Source organism: Bos javanicus, chromosome 10 (genome assembly GCF_032452875.1).
Source record: "Bos javanicus breed banteng chromosome 10, ARS-OSU_banteng_1.0, whole genome shotgun sequence".
Taxonomy (NCBI): domain Eukaryota; kingdom Metazoa; phylum Chordata; class Mammalia; order Artiodactyla; family Bovidae; genus Bos; species Bos javanicus.
The window spans coordinates 11,615,164-11,627,512 of NC_083877.1; the positions used below are offsets into that span (position 1 = coordinate 11,615,164).

Genomic DNA, 12,349 nt, shown 5'->3' on the forward strand with positions numbered 1-12,349 from the left:
GATAATGTATATCAGCAGTAGAAAAGCTTCCTGAAAGAAGAAATTGTTCAAAAGAAATTTGAAAGTAGCAAAAGTATAAGAAAAGAGAACTGACAGTGGACACAGAGAACAGCATGGGAGTAAGTACAGCATGAAAGAAGATGAGAAGATGGTATATAGACTAAATCTGCGTTCAGAAGATAGAACTGAATTAAAATATGAGTTGAAGGAGCTATTTGCTTTTCTAAACTGTTTAAATCCATCAAACGTTACTAAATGTATATTTGGAAGGAATGTTCTTAAATAGTTTCAGTAGATATCCTCTAGGGTAGGTGGCCCCAACCTTTTTGGTGCCAGGGACCAGTTTCGTGGAAAACAAGTTTTCCATGTATGGGGGTAGGGAGCAAGAAGGGTGGTTTCAAGATGATTCAAATGTATTACATTTATTATGCACTTTATTTCTATAATTATTATATCAGCTCCACCTCAGATCATCAGGCATTAGATCCCAGAGATTGGGGACCCCTGTTCTAGAGGATTTAAAGTAAAAAGAATGTAGACATATATTTTGGATCTCATTTTCATGTTAGTGGTTTTAATTGCTATTTGAGTATTAATTGTAAATCCACTCTGGGTAGAGAATGATTAAATGCCCTGTTTAAAAAAAATGGATTGAATAATGTTTGAGAATTAATTTTAAAATCCTTAGAAATGACGGCTTAACACACACCAGTAAGTGGGGCTTCCCTGATGGTTCAGTGGTAAAAATCTACCTGCAATGCAGGAGATGCAGGAGACTCAGATTTGATCCCTGAATGAAGTTGGGAAGATCCCCTGGAGGAGGAAATGGCACCCCACTCCAGTATTCTTGCCTGAAAAATCCCATGGATAGAGGAGCCTAGTGGACTATACAGTTCCACTGTATAGTGGTTCACAAAGGTTCACAAAGAGTCAGACACAACTGAGAACACACACACACCAGTAAATAGCTATTAAACATAATATACTTAGTATTGTGTTTTCCAGATATCCTTGATATCTTTGTATCAAAAATTAATAGTATTATAAAATCAATGTCATTATATATCATCCCCTCTCACATTTGTACTAGAAGGAAATAGTAAAGTATTAGCAAAATCAAACCTGAGACTAATTTCTTATATTATTCTTTTTACAGATTTTACTTCATTCATTCATTTAACAAATTCCTGGGGCACAACTTTGTCGCACACCTACTCTTACCAGGTATTGTCCTGGGCAACAGAAGACAGCAGTGAAAAGAGTAGATTCTCCTGTCCGTACGCAGCCGCAGCTGATGATGCCTTCCAGTTTCAGCGTGTTTAGAGCTGGCATCTCTTTTGTCATGATGTGCATTTTTTATACATCAGCAGTAGACTCTCCAGAGCTGAGTCCTCAGACATTCTTCAGTACATTGCAACCAGGAAAAGCCACCTTAGTTTATTTTTGTCAAGCTGGTAAGTATTTTTTATATTTTAATATGATTTTTGTGATGTTTCTATTGGTGTTTAATCATTATGCTCAGGGAGAACTTATTGTCAGGATTAATAAAATGTGCTTTAAAGCTGCTACTATGATATGCCTACCTGGGTTTGAATCCTGACTTTGCTTCTTCACCTGTTGTGTGACCTGGGTCAAGTCACTTAATCTCTCTGTGTGTCTTTTTTGTCATCCATAATGAGGAAGTAGTGTGTGCTTTATAAATTTGTTGTGACGATTAAGTGACTTAGCTCATGTCCCTAATCCATAGTAAATACTAGGTGAGAATTAGCTATGAGTAATATCATTTCATTATCATTTCTAAAAGTAAACATTTTGATATTTTTAGCATGTAAATATTTTTAAAGTGTTTTAAAACTTTAAATATAGGAATACTGATGCTTAAGTTTAATACTCTGCTTTAACCATACTGTTGATTATACTGAATTAATTAATACAGCTATTGAACATAACAGATCACTGTCACGGTTCTATTAAAATTTCTCAGGCCTTAAAAAATACTATTCTTGGAATTAGTAAGTGAATTCACATATTTGTTGGCTCCCTTATAGGGGTTCTTTGGTGTCTTAGAAGGTAAAGAGTTTGCCTCCAATGCAGGAGACTTGGGTTCGAACCCTGGTTTGGGAAGATCTCTTGGAGAAGGGAATGGCAACCCACTCCAGTGTTCTTGCCTAGAGAATTCCATTGTCAGAGGAGCCTGGTGGGCTACAGTCCATAGGGTCACAAAGAGTCAGGCACGACTGAGTGACTAACACTTTATTATAATTAGGATTTGAAAATGGTATGTTAAAATCATTTTGAAATTTTTGTACATGTATGTTTGTGTATAGTATTAAACTTGGAAAAATAATGACAACTGTTCCATTTAAATTAAACGTTTATTTATCCAGTTTATGTCTAGAAAGCTTCTAAGGTCACAAAATGAAAATATTTCATGATAAAAATATTAGAAATAAGAATAATGAGGCAATAGGAAATAGGGTACAAAAATATGTAATTGGTTTGTTTAGTTACTTATTTGTTGTTGCATAGTAGTTGAGCAAACTAATATATTTCTTTTGCAGTTTGCAGCTTTTGGCTTTAATTTTAAAAATTCATTTTTCCTAAGGGCAAGTCATAAAACATTCATAAAACATTTCTTATTTTAGAGTCTCCAAGAACTTCTATGTTTCTTGAAGAACTGAATGAGGCTGCTAAACCTCTCCAGGACTATGGAATTTCAGTAGCAAAGGTAAAAACATATTTATGTTAATAAATTATTAGTGACAAACATTCTACAGTTGTGTGACCTAAGAGTGAGTATCTAAAAGTAATATGTTGTTTCACATCTTTTTTCAAACTGGAAAAATATTTTTTCTATCTTTTTTTTCATAAGAATAAGCAGAAGTATAGATGGTTCCAAATTATTGTACAAGTTAGTACAAATACAGAGGAAAAAGCTATTTAGAATTCTTAGAGCTTTATTTTGTAAACCATTCTATTGGAGCTATAGTGTGATTTTTTCAGTCTTGTATATAGGCTCTTTTTATTTTGCCTAAGAAATATATCATAATAGATATTCATAACTATTAAAACATTTGTATTAGCACAAACTGAGGTATCAAAATTGAAGTAATTAAAGTGTGTGTTTTTGTTTTTTCTTTCATATTCTGTCTTTATAATTGCTTATGTTGTGGTTGTCATATTTATTTTTAGAAAAATGTTAAGACGACCTAATTTGAAATTACATATTTAATTTCTCAAAAAGTGTTCAAACTTGCTGTGGAGTATTATGGAAAATTTCCAGATGCATCATGGTTTAAATAGCTTCATGAGCCTTTCATTTAGTTTAAACTTAGAATTTGTACCTCAGAAAGTGGAATGATTAATTACCCAGTGATTATTAAATTCTTCAGATTAGTGTCTCCCTGACTTTCTGTGTACATTTATTCTTTTCTAGTTCATTAACCTTCCTCCTTTGAGAGATGGCTACTGTCTGTCTTGATCCCTGCAGCTTGAGTTCCCAGGGCAGGAAACATAGAAAAGTTAACTGACTGTGACTTTTAAAGGGAAACTCTTCACTTTCACCACAAAACACTTCTGACACCAAATGTGTGTGTTTTCCACACCAAGCAGGTCTGACACCAACAACCCAGCATTAGCACAGACCCCTCAGGGGAAGGGTACAGTCCTGTGAGATTGCTCTCACTTTAGATTCCAGTCACAGGGAGTGAGAAGATCCCCAGGCTTCCTACGACTTGGCTACAAATGGGGGTTCTCACAACCCCATCCTCAGGGTCCATAATTGGCTACAGTGACTCACAGAACTCAGGGGAAGACTTTACTTAACTGTTACTGGCTTCTTACAAAGGATATCTCAGGAACAGCCAGGAAGAAATACATGGGCAAGATCTGGAAGAGTCTCAAGTGCAGGAGCTTGAGAAGGGAAGGGAAGTGGGGCTGAAAGTTACCACTCTCTAATTTTGCCTTTTGCTGGCAACCAGCCCCCTTCCTGAAGCTATCTAAGGGCCCCAACTGCCAGTCATTTCATTTGCATACAGACAGACTCTTATCACTGCCAGAGATTCCAAGGGTTTTAGAAACTCTTATATTTGGGGTTAAAGGACCAAATATTAGAACAAAAGATACTCCTACCACTCCATCATTCAGGAAATTACAGGGTTTTAGGTACTTCCCTAGTGGTTCAGTCAGTAAAGAATATGCCTACAATGCAGGAGACCTGGGTTTGATCCCTGGGTCAAGAACATCCCCTGGAGGAGGAAATGGCAGTCCACACCAGTATTTTTGTCTGGGAAATCCCATGGACAGAGGAGACTGGTGGGATACAGTCTCTGGGCTTGCAAGCGTCAGACATGACTTAGCAATTAACCACCATAAGCACCACCAGGCGCTCTGTGTCAGGAACGAGCGGTAGAGACCAAATATATATTTCTTATTATATCATAGTTATATTCCTTGGAGAAGGAAATGGCACCCCACTGGAGTATTCTTGCCTGAAAAATCCTGTGGACAGAGGATCCCGATGGGCTACGGTCCAAAGATCACAAAGAATTGGACACAACTAAGCGACTAAGCATGCATGTATATACCTTTAAAAAAAAATCTTTTTTTTTTAAAGTGTCAGTTCTCTTTGTATAGAGGTCTCAGGGTCTCGATTAATTGTGAACCAGTTTATACTCTAGAATGATAATGGCGCCCAAGCTTTGAACAAAAATTGGGATTTAGAAACAAAATACTGGGTTGGTATGACACTCCAAAGGGATAATCATACTGTTTATCTAGCAGTCAGTAAACTGATGACTAGTGACTATGTGTTTGCTCACTGGAGTAGAATATGAAGGTTCATGCCTAAAGATCACCTTTATGAACTAACAGTTCATAAAGCTTTTACAGTTAGGGCTTTGAAGTTATGTGGAAAGGAAACCATGGTGAAAGAGACAGACCTGGACCTCGAGTACCTAGCTCAGTCCCTGGTGCATAGTAGATGCTCAGTACTGCTTAGGAGGCTGAAAAGAGCTCAGGATTATTTAGTCTCTTATTGGATTGTAGACTTAAAAAGTATTCACAACCTAAAAGTTGAGAGTTATGTTTTCTTAGGAGGGGATTTTTAGGACTTAAAACCCAGGAGCCAGCACCTCAAGTAACCCTGAGAAAATAGCTCTGAGGAGTTGACAGGGGCAACCGGATTTTGTAGAAGTTTTGCCAAAAAGGGCAGGTAGTCCGAATGTCAAAATTGATTGCTGTTAATTAAAGGAAAGTCAGATATGGCAAGTTAAGGAATTTAGTGGTTTTCTGTGTATGGGAATATGCAAGAATCCGGGCTCACTGAAATCATTCCTTTGATACGTACCTCAGCTATCTGGTGCCAGTATCCTGTATTTTCACATCCTGAGTTTTCTCAGGGCTCACCTTCGGTGGTGGCTGCAATAGCTGATCACCGTGACATCCTTTGTTTGCTGATACGGCAGGAAATACTCCATTTCTCAAGACGGAAAAATAACTAAGATCCCAGACTTTTCTTTGGAGAGTAGATATTCAAAACACATTCACAGACCTTTTTTTTTTTTTTTGGTTACGCTGCACACCTTTGGGAATCTTAGCTCCCTGACCAAGGATTGAATCTGGGCCCTTGGCAGTGAAAGCTTGGAGTCCCAACCACTGTACTGCCAGAGAATTCCTGCAGACCATTATAATAACTGGCAGAACTTGGTCATTATAAGAGGTACAAATATAATGCTATAGAGGTTTAAAAGAAAGAAATCTTACATGATTATCAAAGTGGACATCATATTATGGTATGGGGAAAGACTTCACAAAAAGTAGCATTTTGAGATTGTCTTCAAAAGTTAAGATTTCTTTAGGCAGATGTAGATGAAGAAAACATTAAATTATAAATGGACTAAATATTCCAGGTAAGAAAACGATTGTCAGGCTGGGAACAATCAGATCAGATCAGATCAGTCACTCAGTCGTGTCCGACTCTGCGACCCCATGAATCCCAGCACGCCAGGCCTCCCTGTCCATCACCAACTCCTGGAGTTCACTCAGACTCACGTCCATCGAGTCACTGATGCCATCCAGCCATCCCATCCTCTGTTGTCCCCTTCTCCTCCTGCCCCCAATCCTTCCCAGCATCAGAGTCTTTTCCAATGAGTCAACTCTTCGCATGAGGTGGCCAAAGTACTGGAGTTTCAGCTTTAGCATCATTCCTTCCAAAGAAATCCCAGGGCTGATGTCCTTTAGAATGGACTGGTTGGATCTCCTTGCCATCCAAGGGACTCTCAAGAGTCTTCTCCAACACCACAGTTCAAAAGCATCAATTCTTCGGCGCTCAGCCTTCTTCACAGTCCAACTCTCACATCCATACATGACCAAAGGAAAAACCATAGCCTTGACTAGACGAACCTTTGTTGGCAAAGTAATGTCTTTGCTTTTGAATATGCTATCTAGGTTGGTCATAACTTTCCTTCCAAGGAGTAAGCGTCTTCTAATTTCATGGCTGCAGTCACCATCTGTAGTGATTTTGGAGCCCAGAAAAATAAAGTCTGGTACTGTTTCCACTGTTTCCCCATCTATTTCCCATGAAGTGGTGGGACCGGATGCCATGATCTTACTTTTCTGAACGTTGAGCTTTAAGCCAACTTTTTCACTCTCCACTTTCACTTTCATCAAGAGGCTTTTGAGTTCCTCTTCACTTTCTGCCATAAGGGTGGTGTCATCCGCATATCTGAGGTTATTGATATTTCTCCCGGCAATCTTGATTCCAGCTTGTGTTTCTTCCAGTCCAGCGTTTCTCATGATGTACTCTGCATAGAAGTTAAATAAACCGGGTGACAATATACAGCCTTGATGAACTCCTTTTCCTATTTGGAACCAGTCTGTTGTTCCATGTCCAGTTCTAACTGTTGCTTCCTGACCTGCATACAAATTTCTCAAGAGGCAGATCAGGAGGTCTGGTATTCCCATCTGTTTCAAAATTTTCCACAGTTTATTGTGATCCACACAGTCAAAGGCTTTGGCATAGTCAATAAAGCAGAAGTAGATGTTTTTCTGGAACTCGCTTGCTTTTTCTATGATCAACCAAATCCAGTTGTAAGATATTTAGAAATGCATCTTCAAGACTTTAGAAACTCTCAAAGTAAATGAAGGAAAAATAATATATCATGCAAATAATAACCAAAAGAAAGCTGGTGTGACTATATTACTTTATCAATGTAGATTTAAAAGCAAAAAACCTTTGGGTCATCTTTTTTCTATCATAACCAATCCATTAATAAGTCCTTCAGGTTCTACTTCCCTGGTAGCTCAACTGGTTAAGAATCCACCTGTAATCAGGAGACCCCAGTTCAATTCCTGGGTCAGGAAGATCCGCTGGACAAGGGATAGGCTATCCACTCCTGTATTCTTAGGCTTCCCTTGTGGCTCAGCTGGTAAAGAATCTGCCCGCAATGCGAGAGACCTGGGTTCAATCCCTGGGTTGGGAAAATCCCCTGGAGAAGGGAAAGGCTGCCCACTCCAGTATTCAGGGCTGGAGAATTCCATGGACTGTACAGTCCATAGGGTTGCAAAGAGTTGGACACAACTGAGTGACTTTCACTTTCTCTCAGGTTCTACTATCAAAACCATGCATACTTGACCACTTCCGGTATCTTCATTTCCAGTATCTTGTCCAAACATCCTCACTTCTCCTCTGGGAAACCACAACAGCTGCCTATTTGGCCTTTTTCCTTTCACTTTTGTCTCACCAAACCCTTCTCCACACATAAGCAAATGTATCAGATCTCAGAAAGACTTCCCATTAGAGTTGTGTTAAAATCGAAACTCCTCTTTGGATACTGACTTCCTCTTATCTCACTTTCTGTTCCTCCACCTTCCTCAGTTTGTTCCTGGCACTTGCTAGTTGTCTTTGTGTTACTTGAACCTGCTAGATTTTCCATAAGGCCTTTGCAGGTATTTCCCACTCATCTCTTCCACATATTTATATATTTGCATGCATCATTCCGTTACTTCAGTTCTTTGTTCACATGTTACCTCCTCAGAGAATCCTTCTTTGATGAAGATAAGCCTTCTTTAGGTAAGCCTTCTTACCTAAAATGTCCTGTCATACACTATCCCCATAGTAAGTTTTTTTTCCTTCATAGTGCTTAACATTACATATTATTTAGTTTTTAAATGGTCTATCTCTGCTTTTAGAATATGAGTTCTAAAGAGAAAGATTTTAATTTGGAACCTAACTGTGCTCCCAGTGAAGAGGATAGTGACTAACATACGATAGGTGTTCAAATGTGTTTTGAGTGAATGAATGGACAAATCTGTTATCATAATATCAACCATCCCCTATGCTCTGACTTTAAAAATTTTTTTTTTTAATTACAGTAAAATTCATGGCTTTTGGTTATGACTATACTCTGACTTTTAATTCTGGTTTTCTATTCCTCATATCCTTTCTGGGTATCAGTTCTCTTTTAGTAGCTGTTTGAAAAATAAAACAAATGTAGCTTTTCCACTTGTCACTGTGCTTCCTCAAACTCCATTAAAGTTAACCTGAAAACAAAAACCAAAAACAAAACAAAAAAAACCCATTAACAAATGCAAATTTAACAAAATCCAAAACAAAATACTAACTGTTCTTCCTATCTTAGTTTTGGTAAGTTATGTTTCAGGCAACCCACTTGCCCTGTCTGACAGCCTCTTCATTCTCTCTCTTTCCTTCCCCTCTATGTCCCGTGGTGCATATTATACACTCAGTCTTCTTAGTTTTACTTTCTGTATTTGTGAAAAGTCTCTTGAATCTCTTCTGTCCTTTTCTGCTTTACTTCAGGCCCTTGTCAGCCTTGACCTGTGAAAGTGAAAGTGTTAGTCTCTCAGTGGTGTCCCACTCCTTGCAACCCTATAGACTGGAGCCTGCCAGGCTCCTCTGTCCATAGGATTCTGCAGACATGAATACTGGAGTGGGTTGCCATGCCCTCCTCTAGGGGATCTTCCTGACCCAGGGATCCAACCTAGTCTCCCACATTGCAGGTGAATTCTTTACAGTCTGAGTCACCAGGGAAACCCTTCTTGACCTGTGGTGGTGGTGGTTTAGTTGCTAAGTCATATTTGACTCTTGCAACCCCATGGGCTGTAGCCCGCCAGGCTCCTCTGTGGAATTCTCCAGGCAAGAATACTGGAGTGGTTGCCATTTCCTTCTCCAGAGGATCTTCCTGACCAGGAATCGAACCCAGGTCTCCTGCATTGCAGGCAGATTCTTTACCAACTGAGCTATGAGGGAAGCTTTGACCTGTACTGATGTGATACTCTGTCATCTGGCTTCCTTGCCTTTGTGCTATACCTTCCATTTCATCTGCATGTTGCTGCCAGGATCGTCCTCATATTTTTCAGAGTCTTCATTGTAAACTATCAAGAGTGTTGTGGCTGCTCTAAAATCATCAGGGACTCAGACTCGTTCTTTCTTTTGCACCATCCTTAGCAAGGGTTTCTCCTTTAAGGATGCCTTATGGCCCATGATGACTGCTGGTGCCTACCTGCCTTGTTAGGTTTTTTTCTTTGTCATCAAGGAGTGGGAAGAGCATGAGTATCAGAGAACCTCCTTTAAGACCCTTCTAGGAATGCCAAACCTGTGACTTCTCCGCACATTATGTACCTATCCTTAGCTTTTGGGGGAGTCTGGAAAAGTCTTTTAATGGGGGAACTTGCTATTAGTGACATTCTGTTAGTGAAGCAAAGAGAGTGGGATGGATTTGGGGTGGGGAACCAGCAGTATCTGTCATACCTGTGTTCCAGCTACTGAGATGCTTCTGTGGTTCCAACTTACCATTCACTTCTCTGTTTCCTGGCTTTTGCCCATGATTTTTTTGTCTTGCTTTTATTGTTTCCTTCCTTTTCTACGTCATTATCTCCTACTTCCTTCATAAGATTGAATTGAATTGTGCGTGATTAAATATAACTCTTTGGTATAAGTGAGCAGTTACAGCATATAAGTCAGAAAAAAAGTAAAATAAGAAATGTGATCTGGAGATACACTGCACTATTTAACTTTCCTTTGTGTTTCCCTAACCAAGAAACTCTGCCATTTGCTCTACACTCTTAAGCGTTAAATATAATCTTTTAAAGGTTAATTGTGTCACAGAAGAAACATCGAGATACTGTGGAAGTGAAAAGGATTTGATAAAAGCATATTTATTCAGGTAAACTAGTTTTTTTTTCACTGGGATGGATAAATATAAAGCTATGCCTCTAAAATATTCAAGTATACGAAATGTCACGAAGCCAGAAGGAAGCTCTGTGTAATGGGGATCATATGAAGCTTAGCAAAAAAGTCTAAGTAATAGATTTGTTACCTCCACTTTGGCTTCCTAATCTATAGATTGAGGAGAATGATACTTAACTGTCAGGGTTGTTTTGGATATTATATGAGAATCTTATGTAAGCTTTGACTGCAAATGCCTGGTAAGTAAGCACTTAGTATATGTCATGTTCTAAGTAGGTATGTCAGGTCAGGTGTGAAATAAATGTCTTACTACTTTATTTTTGAGGGGTCTACAGGTTTCCAGGTTATAGATTTCTCCATACTGGGGTCTTCTAATCTGAGTCAGCGAACTCTTGGGATTTGGCCTAGGAAGTAGGGACAGGTCCTTTATCCTCCGGGACCTACTGCTAAGGACCCTTCTTTGTCTCTTCTGCTTGTCTCCTTCCCAGCCCATTTGGGGCATCTGTGTATGCTGTGAGAAAGGGAGGCAGGAGGAAGCCCTGTTGGGACTCATGTTTTTTCCCAGTCTTTTTGCCAACCACAGAGCTTTTCAAAGTGAGCCTGTCTATGAGGTGTGTATAGTAAGTATTTCAGTGTGTGTTATGACCAGTGCTCTGGTAGGTGCATCGGATAGTGGATGAGACACAGGTTCTAACATCAAAGAACTTCCAGTCAGTGTGTTAGAGCCACAAGTGAATTGAATGCTAAGGAAATCTTTCTGTAATGCTTTACAGGGGCAACATACCACTGAGAGAATTCCCAACGGATACCTTGTTTGACGTGGATGCTATCGTTGCTCATGTGCTCTTGTAAGTTCAGGGGGCACTTGTTTACTTACTCATTTGTTATTTATCTATTGATTTCATTTTAGACAATCACAATCCATTGTAATACTTCAGGGCCTTAACATTATATTTGTAAGCATCAGTTTTATACATATTGCTTGTCTGTTTTCCCACGTAGTGAAGTGAAAGTTGCTCAGTCGTGTCTGACTCTTGGCGACCCCATGGACTAAACAGTCCATGGAATTCTCCAGGCAAGGATACTGGAGTTGGTAGCCTTTCCCTTCTCCAGGGGATCTTCCCAACCCAGGGATTAAGCCCAGGACTCCCACATTGCAGGCAGATTCTTTACCAGCTGAGCCACAAGGGAAGCCTGTTTTTCCATGTAGGGTATCTATAATTTCTTGAATGGCAAAGTATACAGAAACATGGAAATATTCTGCATAAAAGTAGGAAGTGGTACAACATGGCCACCTGGGTCATACTGTTGCTCTTGCCTTTGATTCTGTCTGTGGAGTGAGGATTTTACCAGGTCAGAAGCTCATTTTGCTATTCCCACTAGGGTTTTTGAAGTGTGTAGCCTCCTTTTCACCTCTGCCTGATTTTTTTCTGGAGTCTGTAGCTCTGTGCCTGCTCAGTAAGTACAGAAACATTTCAGATATCCTCAGCACATATTGAATGTTTATTGAGGGAGTGAATCTAATTTAACTCTCCTAGCACGGAATCATTAGGCCTGGGATTCAGACTCACCTGGAGTCCATTCCTCCTCAAATGAAGCAGTAATATCTTTGGTGACAGAGCTAACAGCTACGACTTTTCAGGACATGACTTTGCATGGACTTTTTCAATTTAACATTTACTGTGGTTCTTTTGCCACTGAGACCTTTTCTGAAATTGAGTATCTTATTTTCTGTGTGGCTCCCATCTTCCTTCTCTTCTACCTGATTCTCACAAAAATGAGACTTTGGGTGAAAGTTAGTGTTAGTCACTCAGTCATATCTGACTTTTTGTGACACTATGGACTGTAGCCCACCAAACTCTGCTGTCCATGGGATTTTCCAGGCAAGAATACAGGAGTGGGTTGCCATTGCCTTCTCCAGGGGATCTTCCTAACCCAGGAATCAAATTTACATCTCCTGTGTCTCCTGCACTGCAAGCAGATTCTTTACCCGCTGAGCCATGAGGGCAGCCCTGGGTGAAATTTAAGTTACAGGACATTCTCAACTTCAAAGGTGAAAAGTTGTGGTTATCACATGTTCCAGTACTAATATTAGTGAATAGTCTTTAGAAATCTCTGCTAACCGTGAACCCTGAGGCCTGT

General features: G+C 39.5%; 1 protein-coding gene across 1 annotated transcript in view; it reads left to right on the forward strand.

Moving 5' to 3' along the window:
• TXNDC16 (thioredoxin domain containing 16) overlaps positions 1–12,349 on the forward strand; it is a 92,823-nt gene that overhangs the window by 6,793 nt on the left and 73,681 nt on the right. Inside the window, exons 2-6 of the mRNA XM_061430076.1 lie at positions 2–119; positions 1,157–1,454; positions 2,646–2,728; positions 10,111–10,184; positions 10,981–11,055. Of these exons, the coding sequence (XP_061286060.1) occupies positions 1,295–1,454; positions 2,646–2,728; positions 10,111–10,184; positions 10,981–11,055 (392 nt within the window). The 5' untranslated portion in view covers positions 2–119; positions 1,157–1,294. The remainder of the gene's footprint in view (position 1; positions 120–1,156; positions 1,455–2,645; positions 2,729–10,110; positions 10,185–10,980; positions 11,056–12,349) is intronic.